General features: G+C 45.8%; 1 protein-coding gene across 4 annotated transcripts in view; it reads right to left on the bottom strand.

Moving 5' to 3' along the window:
- KIAA1143 (KIAA1143 ortholog) overlaps nucleotides 1-25,701 on the bottom strand; it is an 84,136-nt gene that overhangs the window by 35,054 nt on the left and 23,381 nt on the right. Inside the window, exon 4 of one of the 4 annotated variants that reach the window (XM_072853778.1) lies at nucleotides 3,095-3,132. The exons of 2 other annotated variants lie outside the window; for them this stretch is intronic. In XM_072853778.1, coding sequence (XP_072709879.1) covers nucleotides 3,127-3,132 — 6 coding nt within the window. In that variant the 3' untranslated portion in view covers nucleotides 3,095-3,126. Of the gene's footprint in view, nucleotides 1-3,094; nucleotides 3,133-25,590; nucleotides 25,621-25,701 lie in introns of those variants that run through there. One more of the 4 variants, XM_072853776.1, reaches the window with a different exon arrangement.

A 25,701-nucleotide genomic window follows, 5' to 3' on the forward strand; every position in this document is an offset into this window, starting at 1 on the left:
CTCATCCACTGCTGTCACCATGTTGGATGGGAAGAATGAAAACAAATGGCAAAACTCAGAAGCTGCTCCAAAATTGGAATTATCCTCCTCCAAGTGACTTCATTAACCAGCACTTTATCAGAGGTTGGATCCCTCACAAAGGCATGACAGTCTTGTAAATATTAAAATACCTCCAGCTGTTTAATTTCTAACAGTGCTTGGAAAATTCACCCAGGTCCGGTTGAGCAAAGCACTCCTCTACTTGCTCAGCTTGAGGTGCGCTGAGAGGAGTGGGCCTGGATTAAAGCACATGCTTAAAATAGCACATATGAATAATTGGTTTGCTAATTTGCGGTCTTAAAGTTGAAAAGGTCCTTTTAGAAGCTCAGGGCGGAGGTATGATTCTGATTTCCAATGGCATCACTAAGTGTAATTGCTGTCAGATGTTTATGTATGGTGAATATATGTGCAGCAGATGATAACCTAAAACTGCATTGACTCAAACTATACACCATGAGTAACAGTTTCAGTGCTCATGTAGTAATAAAAAATCCCATGCTCCATTTATGTTTCTGCTCCCCTGTGTCTGCCCTTGTAGTAACCCAGGGCAGTGATGGAAAACAAGCTAATACCCCCCCTAGTTTGCTAGGATTCCCCTTTCAAGACCCCAGAGGAACAGGGCAAGCTCTTAGTGGCATTCTGCATTAGTAATTCTGCCCCCACGGGGAATGAAATGAATTTTTATCATCTTGACTCACGGAGATGGAGAGCAAGGGCCCTGATCTCTGCCCAGGCGTCTGCAGTGGTACCTGCAGCAGAGGGAATGCTGCAAAGCCAGAAGCACCGGGTATGCAATAGTACACCCTAAAATGGATTAAGAAAGGCCACATTGCACCAAAACAAGGGTTTATTTAGTCCAGTAGCCTCCTCTGACAGTGGTCAGAAGGAGATGTTTAGAAAGAACAGAAAGAGGGTTTGTATACAAAGATCTTTCCCTGATAGACCCTCTCAGCTTCTGCCTGTCCGCAGTTTAGGCACTCTCTGGGTCTCAGGTTGTATTTTAGTTACCAGTAGATCTATCCTCCCCATTTCTACCCAAAACTTTGCTAAAACCATTACACTTAGGGCTGCCACAGCAATCTGTGGCTGTAGCTCCACGAGCCGTTTCTGTTGTCAGTGAGTTACCGGCATGCAAAACTGAGGACTTGTTCCGCCGTTTCAGGGAATCCAAAAGGACCAAGTTTATGGACTGATGTAGCTGATCAAGAATGAGCCAAACAAAAGATGCTTGTTACTTATCCTGTCCGTCTGTTACCTCTCCATTCTGCCAATGGACCTTTGACAAGCAGCCACGTTCTCATGCTGATGCCCATGTTCCTCCATGCCCTTCCCTTTCCCTACAGCATCTGGTGTCAGCTCGCAAGGTCCTGAGGGCAGAGAGCAATGTAGTTGTATTCTGAGGGGTCTAACAAGCTCCTGGTAACTGGAAAATATAAGTACTGATAGCACTATTTAGTCTATGCTATTAAAGTATACACAGCTGGCTAGAACTCACCCATATTCTGCTAGGCAATTTACTTGAGATGGTTGACAACCAGCATGTAAATGACAAAGTTACTTTGTTGTAGAGGAAAAGCATGTGGGTACTTAAGATATTGATGAACTGGACTATAAGCGGATTATCACAACACTATGAGTACAGACTAATTTCCCAGTAGAAAAAGCCTTTTGAAATACAAGACAAAATGTCAATCCATTTACTAGTCACACATATTTAAAACATTTCTCTTATTTTGCTCCCTGCTACCGACTCTCAGCTTTCAAATGATACAGAACTGAGAGGAATGTCCAGCATTAAAACACCACATAACTTTCAGATGATCTGGATCTCAAGGTTTGGAAATTTGGGATTTGGTGGAAAGGCAAAAGGTTCGTACAGTTCCACGGTCTATCCAAATTCCCTGCAGGGTCTAAAAACACAAACACATAGATTTTCCTTGGAGATGACTGCTTCAAGGCAGGAGGATTTCTCCTGTGGACTGGTGGAGGAATCCAAAACCTTCTAGCTATACCTTGAGGGCCTCTTCCAGCCTCTTGTTTTAGTCACGTGCAAAATTCCCTTTGATTTTTGTGTGACAAAGAGAACATACAGCATGAAACCCTTACTGGAGGGACCCCACTACTTTCAGTTGAAATACAATGTCCAAAAGGAAAAAGAAAATAAAACTGGAAGGAAGCTGTGGAGAAACCCTGGTGCCTATTGTAAACATAGAGAAGTCTCTATAAGAAGAGATCTCTCGTTAACGCTTAGTGGAGAACTCAGAGGGACTACCTCTTCTTTGGGCAAATCACAGCTCACTCTTGGCAATCTGTCGGTGGATCACCCAAGCCATGGATTCAGCATCTCTTAGGGTTCATGAGCCCAGTGCCATGCCAGACGTGAGGCCACACGCTTGCCACTCAGACTGGGCTCCACCCTTCCCAAAACCCTGCTGCTGGGCAAAGAAAACTTCAGGGTTCGGAGCCAAAGAGAGTGCATGGCTCTGTCATCTCTAATTGCAGTCTCTGCCTGGGATGAAGGACACCTGGGAGGAAGTTCCTGGTGTTAGGACTGGTTCTGTCTTTTAGCAAGTGACCCTTTAACTTAAAAAAATAGGTCCAGGAGCAGGACCTATGGTACCATGCTCTACAATGGTGGCCCTGCCACTGGAGAGCAGGAGCCAGGTGCCCCGGGGCTGCCGTCGGCCAAGAGCCAGAAGCTGCTGGGAAGGGGCAGAAATCGTGCAGGGAGGGCTGAGCCCAGGAAAGTCCAGACTGGGGGGTTTAATGGCACAGATCAAATGGGCTGCTCCAAAATTAACTGAAGACATGGGGAATATTTCCACCCATGTCTTTGAGTAAGATTTGGAAGACGTTTCAGGAAAATGCATCAGCACATGATAAATCCAATTGAAGATGATGACATTTAATCACATCCTTAATTCTGACCTCACGCTTACATGCATACCTGTATAGGAGGCTAACAGCAGCACTCCCATTAACTTCCACTTTTCAGACTTTCCAGCTGATCAGATCCTTACGTCGCCAGGGTCATTTTAATCCTAACTCGGCTGGAACAATACACAGGTTGCCTGTCTAGACTTAAATCTATTTCTGAAAAAAAAAAAAAAAAAAAGAGGGGGAGAGGAAAGAATGAAATTCTTTTAAGCCATTTTCAAATCCCAGACCTTCAAACAATGCAATTTCACAGCTGATTTCGGGTTCTGGTTTTGGTTTTGCCAACAAAAGCAGATATATGTTTTTTAAAGCCATTTAAAGGGTCCTGCTGAGGCAAAACTTGAACTCCCATGCCTGGCTGCCATCCCGAAGGATCGGGCCCACCAGCGGAGCAGGTGGCGGGTGGGTCACCCGCGCCTGTGTGACAAACTGTGATAATTGGATTGTTTGGGGAGCGGGGGAGGGATGCGACCGCTGTGTACAAACCACAGAAGGGAATTAAAAGCGAGCCTGCATCCCGGTTAATAGCACTCTATAAAAATGCAAAGTGGCTAATGATAAGCAAAGGAAGTTCCATTAAGCCATGTGCCTGGCGCGAAGGGGCATCACTGACCCCACGAAGGATGTTTGCTGGGAAGAGTCAGGCAGCAGAAACAGGTGCAGAAATAAAAGCAAACCAACGGCTCGTTTTAAACTCCCCAATCTGCAATGTTAATGAACGTGAGGGCTGGGGACAGCCAAAGAGACTAAAGTGGCCAGAGCGTAATTTTTTGTAGCCATTAAAGTCACAGGCATGCTCAAAACTAGAGGAAAATCGGGAAAGGGCTTGCCTAGCGCTGGCCGTCCATTAGCCCTGCGCGGCGGTACGCTGCACCGAGAGCTTGCCGAGGTTATTTGGGGTGGGGTGGGACGGAGGGCAGGGAAGGAGCACGGGGAAAAGTTCCCCTGAGCCCCGAGCACCTGCCAAGCTGTGATGCGGTCAGTGGGGAAAGGGACTCTCATCAGGCCGATAATGAGCCGTCCTCATTATAAGATTAGATGCCAGAGTGAACAACACCCTCTTAATAATGCACACATCACTATGACAACCACGGAGTTTGATACCCGAGGACAACTTTATTGTGCTTGTGAAATTTCCTTATTTTAAAAACACTATTTATAGTTATCAGACATCGATTCGCCATATCCACCCTCCTCCTCGTCTCTTCGCCTTGCTTGTTTCCAAGGCAGGATTGGCCGAAGTGTTTATGTGCCGCTCCTAAGGTTAGCAAACTGCTGTCAAGTATCAGCGCCAGAGTCTGCTGACATAATTATCCTGCTAGCCCATACATAATTAGTAAAGCTAAACCCAAACTATATTAATACCAGGATTAATTACGGTGGAAGCATAAACAAGGATATTAATGCTATGAAAGTAGCAGTACGGATATTCGACAGCCCATATGCTTGTCTGTAGGACCACTAGGGATTGTGTTGAATCGGGAGCTGTGCAGTGCCCTGACTGTAATGAGAAATGAGAAAACTGCTGAAAAATTGATGCCGCCTGCAGATTGCACAATCCGCTGAACAGCAGGGGGTCGGCTTCTTACATCTCCCACTCTCGGTACAATATGCTAATTTCTGCATGCATACGAGTGTAAAAGGAAAGAAGAAAAGATTTCACAAAAGGAAAAAAATGCAAATGACAACCACAAAGATCACTGCAGAGAAATCCATGAGCTTTATATGGATTAACTGTGTTGGAGCTAGTGCTCGTCTGAGTTTAACCCTTTCTGTCCTAGACCCTTTGGCAGGTCCTTTTTGTGGTACAGAGGAATACTTATGGCTCCTTTGTGGGGAGGGAGGGGAGGGCAGCGGGGAGCTGAAAGGATGGAAAGGATCTTTTTTGCTCTTTTCCATGGCTGCACTCCTCTTGCTTTAACACTGACAAGGAGGCAAGGGTCTGGAAGGGGGATAAAAAGGGGACTGGGAGGGGAGTTTAGAAAAGGAAGCTCACCAAATGTTGGTAGTGTTTGAGAGGAGACCACTATGGCCCAGCCTGGTCCAGCTTTAGCTGGGGGGGACTGGCTACAGACCCTCCCTTGTCCTGCAAGAGCTCCTCCGACTCCCTTTGCCCTTTGCAGCATGTGGCCAGCAAGGTCCTCCTAATAACATACTACAAAATCCTCATCAAGAATACAATTACCCCATGATTATTTTCTACTCCCGATTCACCACCTCTTCCTCCCAGGCGAAAGAAGCAGATGTGCTGGCTTGCTGACAAGCCCATCTCTTCGCTGGAGACAGCCGATGCGCCGGCGGTCCTGTGGTTCCCTGGCATGCCCCGAACGTGCAGCATGCCTGCATACGAGCGGGCTCCAGCAGCGCCCAGACAATCCCGCTGCCATTTCCATTCGCCTTGCTCCCAGAGAAAGCCTAACCCTGCCCTCAGCCTGCCCATGGGAGCGGAGGGAATCGCTGCTACCACAGCTCCAGGGAGCAAACTGGCCCCTCTGCCTTGCACGTAGCGCTGCCAGTGTGGGGCAAACCCCACGCGTGCCAACTCCCGTAGAGATAACGGTGGGGTGGGTGTCCGTACAACCCCACTCTTCCTTCAGGTGCTGCCGGGGGGGGCCACCCACGCAACGGTTTAAGCCCCTCTTGCAGCAGAACAGGAAGGCAAAGAGCATCTCCTCCCCAGCCTGCAGGGGGGAAATACCTATGTTTCTGCAATAAGACAAATCAAAGCCTTAATTCTTCTCCAATAATTAAAGAGATTAGTTGCTCTCTCTTTAGTAGCAGCAGGAGCAGCAGCAGGTGCTGTTATGCTTGGTCCAATGTATGCATAATGCAGCTTCTGTATGCAATCGCTGTGTCCAAGCATGAACAGAAACCTTAGGAAATATTTGTCATTAAAAAGTTGCCACTGGGCCTGTGTAATACAGTAAGTGCTTAGCAAAAAGAAATTGTTTGCTTGTTTGTTTTAAAAAGTTTTGGAAAAAATTTAGCACTCCTGGAAAAAATATTACTGCTCTGGCAGCCCAGAGCACAGAGACTGGAAATGCCCGTCTCACACCTGGCAGGGAGCAAGATGCGCATCCTGGAAATGCAGCTTTGCCCCAACCTGGACAGACACTTGGAGTGAACAGGAGAGGTGGCAGAGGGAAAAAATATGAAGGCTGTCCTGCCTCCCTATCTGAATGTGGCAGAGACTGTGTGAAAGGAGGACAAATATTTTGGGTTTTTTGGTGGCATAAATTTATCACCAGAAACTGGGACAACAAGCAATGACCACCCTGCAGATTTCAGTACCTATGTAAATCTTCAGCCCACAAGTGAAAAATCTTTGTATCCCACTGGAAAGTCTCCAGTCACCTTCTGAGTGTTCTCCCATCCACCAACCTTCTTCCTCAATATACCATCTCCCCTCCTCCTCCAAGCCTCTTTTATCCTCAGCGCTGCTTACACTAATTGCTGATTTATAAGGGATTTTTTTCCTGATTGTGACTTATCAATTTGATTTTAACCTTTGTATCTGTGATTGCTTGTGCACGCTCTTCTTCCCCTGCTGAGTATTCTTCCCATCAGATGATATTGAGTCTCTTCTCTAGTCTGATGCTGGAACCTGTAAAAGCAGGTGACTTGTACCCTACCTGAAACCTTCTGACTCCATAGCAATAGCTGTAATAGCAATAACAGATGAAGAAGAGCAGTTGGCAAACAATGAGGAACACGTGTTTCTTGCCTCTCCTCAAATACGTTTGCTTGCAGGTGAAGAGGGGCATTAGTACAAAGAACAGCCATTCCCCTAATATTTCTGCAAGAAAAGTCCCTTTAGGTAGATGTTCAAATAGCAAACAAATAAGTAAATGAAGTATGAGTTGTTGTTGAGTAGCGTCATCGTTTGGAATAGCAATGAATATTTGAAAACAACCTTTAGTAGAAAGTATTATTTAGTATTTGATCAGCCCTACCATTACAATAACCTTCCTGAAGTTACACAGAAAGTCTAGGGTGGCACTAAAATGTCTTCTTTTTGTTTGTACCAGCCTGACAGACTAAGAATATGAATGCTGTGCTTTAACCTTGCTGGAGTTAAAAGGTGTTTGGGGGAAGGGGAAAGCAGTGTGTTTATAGCAGAAAGGCTGTCCCCCTAAATGATGGAATAGCACAAGAAGACACTGTTATGAACACCATAGAAGGAAAAACCCACACTCAGGTGAAAGAATATCTTGTTGGTAGTAGTTTAGAGCTGCTGTGTTTCAGGAATAAGCTGCCCACTCTGGAAACCCCTCTATCCAAAGCTGTTAGCTGGAGCCAGCCAGCTGGAGAAAATGTGGAGAAAGGAGAGAGCAGAGAAAACCACCAAGTCAAATGGGGCAAGTCAGAACGCCCCCCATCCAGGCATCCTTCCAGCAACTGTGAGGTGCGCACCCACACAAGACGCCGGCATCCAGGGGCACGCGGGTGCTGTGGAGGGGCACAGCACACTGCCAGATCTGGTCCCCCAGGCAGCGCGGCAGTGGCTGTGCCAAATTCACCACAATCAGTTGAACTACGTCAGATTAAACCAGCTCATTAAAGTGGCCTCTCAGATTTATAATGAAGGCTTCTCCTTTATATAAGCTAAACCGGCACCCCTGGACTATACACGCATTTGATTTGAAACAGAAACAACGCCTAATTCTCCTAGTCTGCATTGGCTTGGGTGATGAGCAGTGTAATTTTGACTCCCACTGCAATTTAACAAATTTCAGTTTAAATCATTTTTACTCCTCTTCTCTCTGCTTTTTTGCATCCCTGCATCATCTCTGGGTAAAATTGTTTGCACTGTAAAACCAACCCTGCCTGATTTATTATTTAAACCTGGATCAGCTCATTGATACAGTCAAAAGCCCAGCACCACAAGCTATCAGATCGGCTCTGCTGAAGGAGAAGCACAGGGGCAGGGACAGAAGCCCTTGCACCAGGATCATCGCTGAGAAGAAAGTAAGAGGAGCCACACACCATCAGAGTCTTCTAGAAACACCAAATGCTGTCTCCACCAGGGAAACTAGTATTTTGAAATCTATAGCAGGGCAATGCAGGACATATATTCATCAGGGCATGTCCATTTGAATTTGTGCTGAGCTCAGGAGGACCAGGTGAGTTTGCATGATTAACTACCTGACCTTGCAACCCAAATGCAAATGCAGTGAGTCAACAGGAGATTGCTGTGTGTGAAGAAAGCAAGGCTCATATATGAGCTTCATATATGGCAGTGATGAATTCAGCCATAAAAACATTTATACGGTGGCGATATTTCTTTCCTTTATTTTTTAGAGAACTTCTAAGGAATTTGTGGTGGCAACGAAGTACAGAAAGGCTGTGACCATTCCTGTGACAACACCTTGCTGCTGGTGCAAAAAACCCACATAAATTAGGCTTTGCAGAGCACTTGTAGGAGAGGATCTCGCTGCCACAAGCCCCACTGAAGACTTCGAAGAGGGCGATAGCTAAGGAGAAAAGTAGTGAGGCAATGGCAAGATCCCATTCCGGAGGCTGTGGTAAACAACTCAAGCCATGTGGAGACACATGAGCCCTACCTCAGATGTGCTAATGCTCTGGCTGCCGTCCAGGGAAGCCATCGCACCGCCGAGCCTCCCCTACCCTCCCTCTTGCCCAGGAAGTTGTGTAGTGCCGCTGCGTGCGCTGTTAGACAGATGCCCCTCACCGCTCCAGCCCAGGGGAGCCCCGCGCAGCACGGGGATGCGTAGATGTGCACAATATGCTTCTGCCTGTCGCTTGGCTGTGGCGGTGCTTTGAGTTGTAGGGTTTTTTTTCCTGGATAAAAGGGGCTGCATGAACATAAGACCTGATTGCTACCCCGGGTTGCGTGCAAGCCCTCTGAGCGGGACTGATCTGTCACGGTGGGCAGTTCTCTGTCTGATGTGACCTGAAGTAATTAAAAGTGGCCCAGCAGGCTGGTGCCTCCCTCCCCGCATCTCTCCTCTCGCTCCATTTGCTGGCATTTACCCAAAACAACAGTGACTGACGGCTCCGAGAGAGCTGTCGCTGCTTTCCCTGCCACGATACGGCCATTGATCCGGCAGCATCTGCCAACTCATCAGTGCTTATTCTAATTCCCTGCCTCCAGGTTTGGGGTTTTTTTTTCCCTCCCCCTCCTCCCCCGAGTGATAGCTGCTGCGAAGGAGAACTCCCTTTTGACCAGCCTGATGAGATCTGCCAATTACCACCATGTCAGTGCTCAACCTTGGGAGTGCTTGTGACCACACACTGACCTTAATCAAGGACGTTCAGCCCACTGTCGGAGCAGAGAGCTGATGGCAGAGCGGAAGGGCAGTCATTTAGCTCAGCCCCCAACGGCTGGGGGTCCATCACTAGGAACCCGCCTCAATGTTAATTCATGGTACAGCCCAAAATAGAGGAGCCTGTCGTGTATTTCTCCTCTTTCTCCCCATCTCTCCCCACCTACGAGGCATGGGGAAGAACCACATCAACCAGCAAGATGGAGTTATACTCTGGAATTGCGATAATTGCACCAAAACCCTATTATCAAAAGCCTAGACGTGGCCTTTTTGCAAAGCGTGAATGAACTCCAGAGCAAGGAGCATCTGCTGTAGCTTCAGAGATGTGAAGTGGGTCTGCCCTGGGTCAGCCCAGGGTATGCAAGCGAGTGTGAACAACTTCCCATGAATTTCCCCGGTAGCAAAGCAGTCTTCATCATCAGAGCCGAAAGAACAACCACCACCATTGATATGCTGCCTTTCATGAGGTGGGCTCATTATAAATGAAGACTTAGATCTGTAAGTTACGTGAGTGGTACGAAACACTTGGTATGAATTGGCCTGGCTCCAAAGGACTCAATACAGCTCTATGGGAATCACTGCAGTTTCTGTGAACCAATAGCACCTGAGGGATACAGGAACCACAGACAACACCAGTAAGGATGTCAGTCTGTTTTCGACAGTGTCCAAGACTACCTTTTTTTCTCTCTTCCCTGTTAATGCATGATATAACTATTACTGCCCCTGAATAATGAATATTTCACCATGATTTTAAATTCAGCACAGGGCCACGCTAACCAGAAACCTCATAACACTTTCTGTTTTCCTTTTATTCTTCCTATTTTTTTTTGATCTTGGCTTCTACTTTCAGATGGAGGTGCGTACGCACAAAGCAAAGTGATACCTCTTTCACATCATGTAGGTGCATGGGTGACTGCTCCACCAGGCACCTTGCTGGCCGCTTGCATATCCTGGGATGCAACCTGTGGGCTTGCTAGCAGGCTGATCCTCTTCCACATTGCAGCGTGCCAGCCTGCCCAAACTGGGCTTACACACTCCCACACACCCACCCCTGGTTATCCATGAGCTCCTTTGCCCTAGGGAGAGGGAACGACTTTTACCTCCTCACTAAACACCTAGGAAACTCTTTTGGTCCAGGTCTTTCTTTGCTTAGTCTCCACTCATCCATATGATCAGCCTATCAACTTCAGCTGAAAACAGCTGGCCTTTCCGACCACAGGCATTCAAATATCATCAACCAGATACTCAACCACCCTGAGAGCACCTTAAATGTGCTGGGATTTGGGAGAAACATTGCAAAACCAGTTTGCTACCCTTAGGAAGCTCCTTTTTTCCAGCAGGGAGGAGAATCGGGGTGCTTGGCGCTGTCTCTTCTGCTGCTTTCAGCCCTCCCTTGTGCCCCGTGGTGCAGTGCGGAGCGGAGGGGAGGAGGCGAGGGCACATCTGGCTGCCGCGCTTCAGCCTCACTGGGGGTTTTCACCAAGCACTGCGTGGAGCGGCACCAGACGTGCTCGGGAGCCGCATGTGGCCTGTCGGCTGCACTTCCGTCACCCTGCACGGCGGCTTGCGTTGAAAGGAAACTTCAGCCGTGCCATTTTATCTTGGGCCCAAGAACGCCCCACGAAATCCAAAACTCATGTTTCATCCAGATGCAACGCTGCTGCTGCTGCTGCTGCAGGCGTGGTGGACGCAGCTCCGGGAGGCTGACACAACCCCGCAGGCATCCCCTCCGGCTCCAGCCCAGCAGACCTGAACTGCGGCTCGCTGCCTGGGGCCAGGGAGTGGACCGAGCACAGATGAGTTGGAAAGGCAGACTGCTCTTCAAGCACAACATGGAGGTCTTGGGCAGCAGGCAGGAGGATTCCTGACCAGCACCACCCTGTGATGAGCTTTTTGATGAAAATTTGAATTTTGAAGCAAATATATAGAGATATACCTACAGGAGATGCAAGAGAGACGGATTTTCTTGCCCATTTTTGCTGCAGGATAATGAGACATGAAACAGCCTTTCCTTTGCTTGTGGGTTGGGGTTTTTTTTTACCCAAATATCAGGATGGTCCAACCCGTTGCCATGCCAGCAGGACTTTCAGAGGTCTAAGAAGCACCATGCTGTCAGGTTCTTCAGCCTTCAGTCAAAGCATTGACCAAATTTTGTTGAACCTTTGTGACCGCTTTCTCCTCGCAGTGTGTTTTGGCTCTTAGACTAAGCTGACCTACATGCAGAGAGCCACCAAAAGAGGTGGAGGGTTCTGCCCTTAGCCCAGTGTCTGTGTTGCCTCCCTTCTGCTAGCGTGCGCGGCAGCGAGGTCACCTGGAGCAAGGAGCTAATCCACCTGGACGCTACTTCTACCAAAAAAATAGTGATGGCTTTTCAACCAGACCAGTCCTCTCCTCAGCAGACTGCACAGCCACTCTTATGCTGCTTTCAGCTGGCTAGTGGCTGATGTTATGGCGAAGTACACCATAACATCAGCAGCAGTCTTGATGTCACTCCCAGGAAGGAAAACTCCACGTGCTGGGAAATGAAGTTAGAGTGAGCAGTTTGACAGCAATGCTTCTTCCTCATCCCAAATGAATACTGTTATAGAGGTGTGGAGACAGGCAGAGGGTGGCAAAATGTTACACACACAGAGCTTGGAAGAAGGGGAAGCAAAGACCTTTTAAAGAAGCCTAGAAGTCTATTTACCTAATTTTCTTTTTTAATTACCACCCTTTCGCAATCTAACCAAACGTGCTTGTTAGGATTACTTGTGCGAGCCCCTTATTTAGGGATCACCAGTGTCCAAAGATGGTATCAGTTTCACCTGGGGGAAAAAAAATCTTCAATTTATTTTCTATCACTGGGGCAGAGGCTGCATTTTTTATAAAGTTCCCAAAGAGTATTTGGAGACATCCCCAGGCTGGTGAGACTACAAGGCAAGCGCTTTGTTCAGAGCCGCAAGAAGAACTCTGCTGACTCCCAAAAAATAACATGGTAATAATGAATAGCAAATGTGGGTCAGATGCTCAGCTAAGAAAAATGGGCCTCGCTCGTCAGTCTTTGGCAGAGCTCAGGTGGTTTACACCAGCGAAGGACCAGGGTTTCTCACTCTACTTGAGGATATCTATAGAGGATTCCTTATTTGCTGGGGTGGCATAAAGCTGTTATTGACATGAATTTGGGATGCCTGCTCCACTCATGACTAATGAGGCCACAAGTGAGTTATATTAGTCACCCTGGCATGACTGACACTTGGATTTTTACTGTGCCACACCACTGCCTCTTGTTTATGCCAAAGGATTTACAGACACAAACCCTAACTCTGAGACTTTATTAATGTCTGCTTTCTTAATCCCTCTACCTGTACTGCTAATTTGCCTTACCAGAGACCTAGGAGGGAAAATAAATATAAATGGTGCATTTTAAAATGTCTAAGCAACTCCCTAAAACAGCAGTCTTGTCAATCAGTGTCATAATTTTAAAATCTTGTATTTCCAATCTGCCACGGTTGGAAACACTTGCTGTATTCCTCTGGAAAGTAGGATTTCTCAGCCATCCGGTAGCAGAAAGCCTTCCTTTCAAGCACTCATAATGATATATATTGATATTTGTTTCTTACAACTGCCACTGTTTGAGGGACTGAATATCGTACATATAGCAAAACCAGCTGGCAGACTAATTGATTGATTGGTTGGTTGATTTTGGAGTGGCAGCAGGATTTTTTGTTTGAAAAGGAAATTTTTGCTGTTGGTCAATGTGGAGAAGCTTAAAGTAAATTGGCTGAGATATAAATCTCAGATATACGTTCTTATTTACAAATAGATAAATTTGTTCTAATTGGAGTTGAGACTTCCAGCTATGTAATCCCAGGGGAATTCGCAACCAAGACATTGTTCTCAAGGAAAAGTCTTCTTAAGCAACCAAGGCCAAAGACTGAGGTGATCAAAGGTGAAAGTTAGATTAAGTACAATTTAGCACCTGCTTTGGCAGCTTACCACAAGGGTATATGATCACCTCATAGGCTATAAATACGTGCATACGTGCATATTAAATACAGATATAAATCTGGGAATAAATTCACTTTAATATTTAAAATCTTGGCTCTATAGCAGAATTACACTGCTATAAACAGAAGTGTGAATCTAAACTCACATAACTACTTGGGCACTGTCCTCTGTGGATATCCTTACTCCGGAGTTGGCCATGTACTGTGGTGCAAGCAGCTGGTAAGACTTTCTGCCGCAGTCAGTTCCTAACTCTCTACCTCAGCTGTAAAAGACAGCTTAAGTGATCTAAACCACAGGCACAAAACATCTATTTATTTACACTGGCTGCTTCATTTCCACCACTACGTGGAGTTAGTTAAGGCTGAATTGAAAAAGCAACCGCTGGTATCTACGGAGATAGTTCAATAAACGTATATTGCACCCACAGCCACAAACCCATTTTCACTCAGGAGGTGAACATGCCCAGGCGAGTGGGTCTAAGAACAGTCTTGACATTTTCATTATCTTTAATAAAGGGAGAGGCTGAAGAGAGAGGTCAAAAAGCCTGAGGAGGTGGAAGTCATGTAAAAGCTGCTTCCAACTGTGTGTAAAATGGTTAGCAACTCCGGTGTCATAGCAGTTCGACACTGAGTTGGCAGCGTACGCTCTCCTGTATGCCAGTTTCTCATGGGGCGAAGGACAGCTTTCCTTGAATTGCCAAGCCTGCTCCAATGATCAGACATTATTGAAGAGGTGACAGGGGCTGGGACTGGCAGGGCTGGTTTGTTTTCAGAGGTATTAGGGGTATTATATTCCGTTCCAAGTTAGTGACATCTGCTTGGACTCAGATCCTCATGAGGCTCTTACTCCTGTATATTATTTACAGTGTACTTCTTTTCCAGGGGCAAATGTCTAAAGATTTTGTAGTTGGCTTTTTTGTAGAGAAACAGCTGTAGCATATAGAATAATCTCAGTGAAATGAAGGATGGAAATAGAGGCAGGAAGGGTTACAAGAAGAGCAGCTAGCAAAATATCAAACTTAGCTAATAATAAAACAAAGTGTCCAGATGATTTCTTTTCTTTCTTTCACTGGTGCCTTTTGCCAACAGTTAAATATCAAAAGAGGAGATGGACCAAAACCTGTGATAAGAGCAGTTCCTCCCTGCTCCTCTACTAAACTTCACAGAAGTTCAGCTCCAAACTTTGTAGCTTTCTCCTGTTTGATATTAAATAAAAAATCCTAGCTTTTGCCAATGATTACATTCCTCAGCAAATCCATCTGTTACTGTGCTGTTTCCATGGAAGTTGAGCTTATCAGCTTTTGCGCTGTTTTGATGCCCATGCATGTTTTTAGCCAAGTGGAAGGCATACCTGAGAAACCGTAAGGTCCCTTTCTTCAGAAAATCGTTTGTAGCTTGATACCTGCAACCTAAAAGGCTCATTGCAATGCTGAGTCCCAAATCAGTAACTTCAGCTAGAGAAGAAGAAGAAAGGCCATGCCAAGGTGGAAAGAGCTTAGCTAAGGGACCTATCCTTTGTTAACATGCAAGCATATCATGAACTTGGGAATTAGATTCTAAATCTGTAAACTTCCCACCTACTCTCGTTACCAGGAGAGGACAAAAGTCTCAAGATACCAAAAAACTGATGTGGGCTGTCCTTCCCCAGGTTTGTTTATTGTGTGCCTTAGGGAATGGTCAGTCTGCTGTCCTGGCCACTGGCACCCCTGTGCTGCTCTGCTCAGCCCCCTCCGGAGCTCACTTCCCCCTCAATTTTGTCAGCATAATTGCACATGAAAGGGCTCTCTAACCCAACTGTTGAAGTGATGAGAGCTACAAAAATAAATGTAGTACTGGAAGTGTTGAGGCTGACCCAGATTACTGTGACAGAATTGGGTTAGGGAGCACCTCCAACCTGCAGTTATGCTGGCAGATACGAAGCAGGGATGTTTAGCAGGGTGGAAAAGGACAGCTGGGGCATGGGGGTGCTCTGAAACTGGGTTCATCTGAGGCCAGAAGAGCACATTAACCCCTGCTTTAAAGAGCACCTGCTGCCAAGAGAGCATCTCATTTCTTAGCTGGGTGAACTCTTCCCTACGGTACAAGCATTCAGAAGGCTTTTCAGTGACGACAGCAGTGAAGCTAAAAGAAGCCATGAAGAGAAAGAGGGACAGGGTGAGAAGCTGGTAAGAGGTGAAGGCTGTCCTTGCTTTAGGGTCTAGGCAGAAGACCCTTCTGAGTTACACACAAGTAAGAGAAAAGCCCTCTTCTTTCGCCAAAACTTCAGAAGGGGGTGGTTTTTTTCCAAACCAACAGAAGCTCCAGGGTAGAGATGAACCCTGCCATCTCAGCAAACACCTCTGAACTGAAGTCCATCCCTCACTCAACATTAGCATTTCCCCCTCTCCTAGCACTTGCTACAGCAGCCTCTTGAGTCAGTGAATGTCAGACTCTCTCACGTCTCTGCAGCCCGACTCTGGTCACGTGTTAGAAAAGATTAATACAAAGATAGGAACTATTATTACAAAGAAAGTAAGGTTCCAGTTTCTTGGAAGCCCTCTTCTGTGGCAGGTTGTTAATCAAATGGTATCAGAAGTAAACATTTTTTCACAGAAATGGAGAACAGGACAAAGCCTCTCCACTTCTCATTTGGGATAGGGCTGGGTGAAGAGCAGGAAAACGGGGAGTGGAAAGTAACCAGCCATCTGCCAAGGTAAAACTACGCGTCTTTGTAGACAGAGGGGATACATCAGATCCATCCCAGAAGGTCAAGCTTAGGAGAGGAAGAGAAGGTATGGAATAAAAGGCAGAAAGGCTAGCTCTGTTTTTCAAGACTACCTGGAGCTTTCCTGGCAGGGTGCCTCTGGTGAGAGAGGTGTGCTGCTCAGAGAGCCCCCTTCAAGGGAAGTCACCACAGGCAGGCGTTGTGGCCAGGGAAAAGTCTTCCTCAGCACTGGAACAGAATTAAGACGTGATATTAAGTAGAAGCTATTTGCATTTGGTAAACAAGTTGCATTAGCTTAACAAAACCCTGCAATTATGCTACTTATTCTGGACATCACCTACTGATGACCTCTCTGCTGTTCCTCATGAATAATGTGTATATACGGTGATACAAAGCACTCCTTTAGTAGAGACTTGAGACCAGTTTGAGGGTGTTGGTTTTGAGGGTGTTAACCCCTGGAAAGTCTGGGCTCTGGGTCACATCATAACAGGGCCACTACCCTGTAACTGATTAAAAGCGCCTCTTATTCTTAGCAGCACTCCCTGGGGTCTCGACTTTACAATACGATTCAGGTAATGAGAGCAAAGTGATTACAGATATTAATAGATATCAAATCTAGCTGGAAGATGGGAAGCTGACTGTAAACGTGAATGCCTCCCTTAAGTGAGTTTTGTCTGTGAGCTTGGTGAAACGACTGAAGTGCAAGGGAGAGAGAGTCATTCTCATTTCCAGTAATATTTTATTGATTTACTTCACATAATGCAGTTCAATAACTCATGCCCCAAATAGATGAAACTTCAGCTCCATCTAAATAGGTATTAATCTCAAGTAAATTACTGATGAGTCTTAATTAAGCAATAAGATGGAACAGCCCATATAGTCGGGCTGATTAATGGCACACCTTGGACATGTACTGAGGCACAGGGAGGCACAGGGCAAAGTAAAGTGCTTCTAGTCCACCCATGGCATGAAATTAATCAGCAGAACGGTAACTCCAAACCCACCCTCAGGGTACTGGCATAGTCAAGGGCTTGACTGTTGCTCCAGCCATGATCATGCAACTTCCAACTGTTTGTTTAGAAGAAAATATGGCAGAAACCGAGTCCCTCAGATTCTTCCAAAGCAGCAGGCCATGTGATTGCATGTGTTTGCATCTGCCTTATGCATCCAAATAAAACAAGCCAGTAAGAGCAGCAGGAGCAGGGGAGAAGGTGTATAATGCAAGAAACACACCAAGTAGAGGGACGCCTTTGCAAATCCCTGGAATACACCGTGTTCTTTTGGTGTAAGCTGAAAACAATTCTGCACGTTTCAGAGGGCATCGTTCTGATTTTGTTTATGGCACTGTAAATTAGGAGGGACTCCATGGAGGTCAAGAGAACTAAAAGAGTGTGAAATTGATGCAAGGGAGAGAAGAGGGGGAAAAAAGCTCCCTATGTTTCTCTTCTTGCACACTAGCGTCAGAGTCTGCTTCCTGGTTTATCAAAGCATGCTATAGCCCTTTCTATTTCCCACTAGAGAAGCAGACTATTAGCATACAGCTGCACCTCTTAGGAGAGCAAAACAGAAAGAACTGGAGTTTTGGTGGAGTGTTTTTCTGGGGTTTGGGGTTGTTTTTTTTTTCTACAACAGGCAATATAAAACACACAGAAGAGGGAGACACGACAAAGCAGGTTCTCAGCTACAGTAATTCAATGCAACTTCTTTGTAGTCAGTGGAGTTATACTGATTTACACTAGATGGTTAATTTACATCAGGCTCCCCACACCCCCTCTCTCCCCCTGGGTCCAGAGAGGTTGAAAGCAAGCACTGAAGGGAAAACAACATATAAGGCCAAAGAAATGCAAGTGGCAGAGAACCTTGCGGAATGAGAATGCATCGATATTTAACAATGCAAAGACTATGTGCCAGAGAGGGGAAAGGGAGACACAGGACATTCCCAGGCAACTGGGAAAAGTTTCCAGTGGAAAAGGCATTGCTGCTGGACAGTCCTGAACTGCTAGCACCACTTCTGACCCCTTCTGAGAAGGGGGAAATGTAAGGTTAAGGCGTAAGTAAATGAGGGACTTCCACTCTACTCTACAGGCTGAGATTACGGGTCCATAATTATGGGAGCCCACTGATTGCAGGTTCCTATTCCCTCCTTGCTCAGGGTCTTCCTAGTCTCCTGCATGCTGGGGCTCTGCATGCCTCCATTCCCACTGTTCTCCCTCTGCTTCACCAGGATCCCTCCTTCCCACCACCACAGGACCTGCCTGGCATCTCCTTATTTTTTTTTCTCCTTATTTTTTTTTTCTCCTTTCCTCCTATGTCCCTTTACCACTGATTTTGTGGGTCCTGTTTCATTAAGGTGGGAGGTAGGTGAAGAAAAGAGCCATTGGCCATTGATTATTAGCACTAAGGACTTCAGCCCCAAGGATAACTGTCCTTGCTGATTAAAGTACTGACTGTGGCTATCAAATCACTTTCTAGCTTAATAATACTCTTCCTGCGTGCCCTGTCCACCCTTCCAATCCAGTTGGAAAAGTCCAGAGCAGGCTGGAAGCTTTGACAATGAAAATCAGTTCTTTTACAGGACTGTTACAAATAAAGCCTTTGTTGGGAACAATTTCTTTGAACCAAATTAATACGGTAGGTTGTTACCTGGCACAGCTGAGGAACAACCAGGTCAGTTGTTCTATCATGGTCTGCTTCTGACAGCAAGAAGCTCTGGCTGAGGTGTGGTGGGCAGGCAGAAGTCAGCAACCTCTTCAGCCACCTCCACTGAATCCAACAGACAGTGTGAGTCAGCTGGTCTTCAACGTGTCGGGATGTCCTGCTAATTTTTCCCCAAAGTTCAGCACTTTGGGGTTTTTTTACTCAAGCACCAGAACAACAGATTGCATATTAGAAATCCTTTTTTCTTTCACTATTCACTCTGCACTTCAACTACACTCCATGCACACACGCATAGACACAGACACACACACACCATTTGAGCTACTGGCAGTCCAGCTATATCCATCCTAGCAAAGCCCTCTAGGGCAGATGTAAGTAATACCAGCCAAAAGTGCTTTGGGTAGTGCACCTTTTAGTCTGGTTCACTGATGTAAATGAACTCTGCCAGGGAAAAAAAATGTTTGTTTTTATGCTTGATGTTGGTTTAACTGCAGCTGCCATAAAAATCTAGCTGGAAATGTCACAGCAGAATCACACCCTGGCTGACAATGAAATACCAGCCCACGTTTCTAGCATAAATCTTGCATAATGAAAGTACCAAGGTTTAATTTCTAGGGCAAAGGGAAGCGGGCAGACCCAGCAGGCAAGAATTTAAAAGAAAAGAAAGAAGAAAGGCACCTTAGAAGAAAACAATTCTATTATTAAATAGATATTCATTCATGCACATTAGCAGATAGTGCTGCATCCCATTAGCAGTCACTCTTACAACAGTAAGAATTCTTCTGTCTGTTTAAGGCCTCTGGATAAAGCTGCCAATTGTTGAATGGAAAAAGCTCCAATGAAAATATTTAGTTTTGGCAGAGACAAGGCCACCTACGAGGCTTTCCATTTCCCTTTTTTCTCCTCGTTCTCCCTCTCCCAACCCCCCTGCAGCCATTAATTTACTAGCAGCAGCTGTGATGATTGTCTGAGATATGCAGAGAAGCATAAGAAGACCATCCTGCGCCTCATGCCAATGCTGTTAGTTCAGGAATTTTACGGGATTATTTTTTAAGATTTTCCTCCTGTTGTATGAAAGGCTGGAATTGAAAAAAAAGAACTTAAGAGGATTTTCATGCAGTGTGTTTGTTATTCATTTTGTTGTTGCCACAGCACGTGGGATTTGTGTGCATTTAAGATATCAACTTAAATATGTTCCCTTCACTTCATTACTTGTGTTTGCCAGCTGATGGGATGCCAAGGTGAAGTAACTGAATCAAAGAAGACTTAAAGTAAATACCATTTAGAATACGGGGCAAACAATGTAATAACTAGTGAGGTGGCTAGAGAAGGGGAGAGGAGGGGAGGAAAAGGGGTATCATATGCCATTTTAATAGAGGGTGCCTCTCCAAAAGACTAATGAGAGGAGAAACCAGCTGTCCTGACAAAAATCATCTCAAATGTTGCCAGAGACTTCTGTTGTCATCAGTCCCTTCTTTCAAAGGACTGCTGCACTCAGGTTTTATTTGGCGATGTCTTTTACTGTGTTCTGAAAGGCATTCCAATCATTAGTTATCCTTAGGAGGATAACTACAAATAAACTACTGCATTGTGCCGTAGATTGTTTTTGTCCCATTTGCACTGTTTCTTTACAAGATAGACCTTATCAGTGTACGCCCAATAGATTTTGCCTTTCATCTTCTCATTCTCGGATTTTTTCTTTGCAGGTACCAAGAAAGTAAAGACTAAAAACTAGACGCTTGGGGCGTAAGCACTGGCTACATACTCTGTGCCCTACCTCCTTTTTTTGGAGAGCCCTGTTGAGTTAGATGATGTGTTATTCACACAGTAGAGCTCTGCCCAAGGGGCAAGCATGTGACATTACCTTCACTGTTTTCTAGTTGGGAAGGTAAAATCTACTATTACACCTATCTAAAATTTCACTTGTCACATGTCAAGGAGACTGACAGTGGTCAGTAGTTAATGTTTTAGAGAAAGGAATGAAACATCCTGTTCTTGAAAATAATGAAATAACTTGGATCTTGAACAACTGACTTCTATCGGGAACTCTCACTACCCGCACTTAAGGCACTTCAAGGTTAGGGTCACTTATTTTCAATCTTCTAAACAACAAAACAGTATTTTGTCTAGGGAACACACTAGTATGGAGAATTCAGAAGAATTATCTCTCTATACCTCTCTCTCCTCCATCCAGATTTTGGAAATGAGAATATTTATTAACAGTGGCAAACTGGAAAAGATATGGCCCAGTGAAGGGGAAAAGTCATTGTCACTCCTTGCGAAAATCTTTTTCTAACAAACAGCTTCAAAACTCATGGACCTGCCAAGGCAGCCTTCATTTGAAAGGAAAGGAATGGGTGCTTCTGGTATCAGATACATGTCACGTAAAGCTTGAAGAGCCAATGGCTGAGTTACCTCATGCAAAGGCCTGATTTCAAAACGGCTCACTCGGTGTCCTCCAAGCCTTGCTGCCTTCCGCTTAGCTGCCCATAATAATGGATTTAGCCTCAAAATGACATCAGGAAACCAAGACCTCTGACCCCCATTTTACAGGTAGGGGACAGCACAGAGGCTCAGAGCAGGGAGGAGATGGATGCAGATCTCCCAAGTGCTTAGCCGCTGTCTCGACCGCAAGCGATACCCCATCCCCAAGACCCCTTTGAGTGGCACTTGTCACCCGATAGCCCCAGCTGTCACCGTGCCAGCATGCCGCTGGCTGTGCCCACACAGCAGACTGCAGCTGCGCCCGTAGCACGTGCCAGCGTACCTGCCTTTCTGCCAGCAAGGGTAACGACGGCAGGGAAAACGGGGGCAGCGGGGGCTTTGGCATATGTTAGGAATCAAACCACATAACCAGCATCCCCGGAGTGTTTGCATGTTGGTTGCTAGCAAACGTTAGAGCCCGGGCAGTAACAGAGGCACAGCTGCTGTCGCCCACACTACTTAGAGTAATGTAGGACATGATACAATCACACCTTTGCTCTTCTCTGAGGCTTTTGCTCACCGCTCTTGAGTCACAGCCCGGGGGCACTGGACAAGATGTTAGGAGACCTGAATGCACGTGGCTTGAGACGGGTCATTCCACTTCTGTGCCTCCATTTCTCAAGGTTTTACGGCCCTAATAATTATTCCCACCTTATCATTGAATCTTTTTGTTCTCCTGTTTACAGTACAGCTTACAAGGATGCTGTGTACCGCTCTCATGTAGTTTTACTTTTTTAACCTCTATTGTTTACAAAACCCCACTTAAAAGGCTGAAAATAAAATTTCTCTATTGATTTCTTTTCTTTTTCCATTTGGCGAACATTGATTTTTTTTTCCTTGTGTTTTTAATGGAGCTTGAAATTAACATGAATCTGTTTGTTCAGATCCCTGTTTGAATTAGTGCAGTTTTAGTAATAAAGTTAGGTAGCTGTTACCTTGGAAACAGAGCTCTGTTTTAGCAAACACTTTAACAAACATTAGGGCCTATACAAACAGAAGTAGTAACACCAAATTCCTCGATAAGAGACTGGTGGATGTTGGTATCAGCCAGTACCTTCAGCCCAGAACAGGCTGCCTGCCTGATGGCGATCGTATAAAACGTGCGTTACCTTGGGGGCTTTGGCTGTTTCACAATGTTCAAGTTTTTGCAAGTGCTTCTTTTTTCCCTTTTCATCCAGTAGTGCCATGTTGTCAGTCAGCATTAAGGATTCGCTGCTTTTCACTATCCCTTAATTGCCAAGCTAATCTGAACTGCTTGGCGTAGCTGTGTGATCCTGTAAAGGTGCAGGCGTACTGTGTGTACCTCTGATTCCACAGCAGTTTCATATCCAAGGTACTAGGCACGATTGCCATGGCAAGATGGCCACAGGGAGCTGACGATTAGTTGCAGGGATATACTGCGCTGCTGCAAATATGCAGGTTTGAACAGTAACCCACATACTCAGAAATGTATTAGGCCTTATCTTCTGCAGAGGTGCAGGAGAGAGCCTCGAGACAAAAACACTGAAATGTATGCGACAGTTCGGAGAGCGGTGGTACAAACACAGAGGCAGAATATATCCCGCAGATGAAATTGGAAAGTGGTTGTCCATACACAACAACTTCACTGGACAGAACAAGAGGCAGAACAGACTGAACCAGCTGTGTTAAGCTAGATCACCTGAAAATTGTTATTTATACTGGTTAGACAAGGTTCATTTTTCTCAATTTCTTTAGTTTCCAGTGACATCCAACTGGTGCACCCGGATAGGACCACTCCCCCTCTTTCTCCCCCCTGAAAGAGAAAGCATTTAACAAAGACCAAAAAACCTCAGGAACAGCAGAACTGTTTCAGCTCCTCCTTGAGAGGTGTGATTCATGTACACCTGACTTTCTTTGACCATGAGGCTAAAGGTGTCTCAGCCATGCTTGCTCAGATTCCAATTAAAAATAAATAAAAATAAAATGCTGAAAGAGAGATGACATGCTGTTCTGCTGAGGTTTGTTATTTTTATGATTGTTTCTGGCTTCCAGTATCACCTTCAAAAAACAAAACTTGTAGCTTTGCAAAACACCAACTGGCTGGTTACTTATTTAGCTACGTGTGTCTTGCGGACAGGCAGCAGAACAATGAAGAAGGAAGGATAATGCTCAGTGTAGCCTCAGCATTAACGCATACAGCATAACAGATGAGTAGCCACCGCATTTGAAGAGCAGTTCATGAAGCAAAGTAGAAATGATGTGTGTGCAGGATATAATTACAGCAGTAATGTAATAACATTCCATGTTAGATTATTAGGGGTCTATTCTGCCCTTGACATGCCTACATAACTCCCATTAATGTTAATTGAGGTTATGCACGTGAATCAGCAGCTGAGCAAATCTCTAAATTAATTACATGTAAAGTACCTGTTTCATTTTTTTAAATCCACTGATACGTTTGGCCAGTGCAAATGCTTATAGTCCAGGAACGAACTACCACAGGGTGGAGAAGGGATGTGGAAAAGACTGCGCGGATTTAAAAACCCCATTAAACAAAATTAAGTTTTGACAAATAGGTAAGGGGTAGTGGGAATATTAATTCCTGGCCAGGGCTTCCTGTACATTCTTCAGAAACCCTGGGGCTCTGTTTGAATAAGCTAGGAGAGACTCTTGCTTTTCTGTAGCACCTCCTGCAGAGGAGGTTATCTGGAGCTTTTGTAAACAAAGGTGTTAAATGCTGGCTCTGCAGGCAAAGGCAGCACCTATTGTGAGTGCAGCCATAAGAGCAACGACAGGCTCGGATAAGGCATACAGCTACTATTTTTTTCCTGCTTGGCAATCGCAACCCCCACTTTCTGTTCAGGAACGCTTTGATCAAGCAGATGTGATGACAAGGATCAGTGTGATGACAAAGTCTTTGCATATGGTGGGAGAAGTTTGGGCTTGAAATTCAAAGCGTGTGTTTCACTGAAGGCTCTCGTTCTGCAAACGCTTATCCCGGAGTTTGAAGGGTGGAGATTGTTATACAAGAAACTAAATCAACCTTCTCTCACTCTTTCTTTGTTTCATTTTTGGCTTAAGCAGCAGGAGCTCTTGAGCTTTCAGTACTCCTGAGCTGCTAAAACTGGGTGCAAAGAACAGAAAGTGCTTCCTGGAGAAAGGAGGGGGACGGTAAATACCCTCCATCATCTGTACCTCTAATATTGCCTCCTTCTGATGCTATAATTAGAGCAGAGCTGGGTTGTCAGCCTTTTCCACAGCAGGAACCCCCTGGAATCCCCTTCTCAGCTGGGCAGGATCTGGAAGGGATTCCCCCACCCGTTTAGCAACCTGAGAAGGCCCGGATGGTCATAAAACCCTGGCACCTGTTTGTGATCCCCCACTGGGAGGGGGGGCAACTGCCCCACATTCAGACTTCCTGAAATAGAGCAATATCCATGATACAACCATCAGAGCCCCCCTCGCTACAGATTAGAAAGGACACCTGGGCTTTTAAACCTTTATTTTGCATGGAGTAAACAGCCTCTCTGGTTTCCTCTGGACCTCTCTGAAAGAGCAGCTTCTGGAGTGGCTTTAGTTACAGTGAGCTCGCTCCTCTGCCCCCACAGATAGTTTGTGGCCGGCTCCCCGTGTGTGCCTGGTGGCACTGGAGCATGTTAGACGTGCTTAGCCATGTAAAGAGGCTTCAAAGAGTTATGCTTACAGGCTCAGTGCCTGCCTGACAGGCAAAGGGGAACCTAAATTTCACCTCAAGACAGTGTGGACACAGCTGCCGAAGTAAAGTGAAGCTAACCCTGGTCAGCTGCACTGCAGATGGGGTTGCCAATTTAATTATCAGTAGCATTACTTTCTGTAATTCTTAATAGATATTTATACCCATTTATTTGTAATAATTTTCACTTAGGAGTCCCTTGTCATCACTGAGGGTATAAAGAGGGCCAACTGGAGGCATAAGCAAGCTGAGCAGTTGCCCAGGCTGGCAGAGAAAGGAGAGAAGGTAAAACTGCAGCTTTCAGTGAGATCTCACTGCAGCGGCCACGGCATCATCCCTGGCCTGCACTGGTTCAGTGGCAATGGCATAGCTATTCCCACAGGTCCTATCCTTCTCGAAGAATAACAAGCAGTGATGGCTCTGCTGCCTTGGTGTCTGGCTTACCACTGTCTCCCTCCCCCACAGATGAAGACAGACAGCCCACACAGAAATTATGCGTCCCAGTGGCAGGGAAATGAAGGTGGGATAGAATAAAGGTGTCTAGAGACAGACCATGTTTCTTCCTCCCCTCTCCCTGCTCTCTGGCATGTGTCTCAATGTTGTCTTGTGGAACCCCATCAGCAGGACCACAGCAGCCAACTGTGGGGCTGGGGAACCTTTGCTCAATGCCTCAAAATGCTCAAGAGAGATGGTGCTTAAAGAAATTGCTCTGCTGCAGCAAAGGAACCCCAGCGCAGGTGAGATGGTCTCCTTTACCTTCCGTGCACCCTGGACTGCGCACACTGCTGAGAAACTGGAAGTTGTCATGGAGAAAGGACTGGCCTCTGCCTCAGAAAGCTAAAAAGCTACCACCTAAAAAAAGATGAGAGTACAGAGAATAGATATTCAGATGCCAAATAAGAATTTTGATGCTTAACTTCAAACATTCATGTT

Source organism: Ciconia boyciana, chromosome 2, assembly GCF_034638445.1.
Source record: "Ciconia boyciana chromosome 2, ASM3463844v1, whole genome shotgun sequence".
Lineage (NCBI taxonomy): Eukaryota > Metazoa > Chordata > Aves > Ciconiiformes > Ciconiidae > Ciconia > Ciconia boyciana.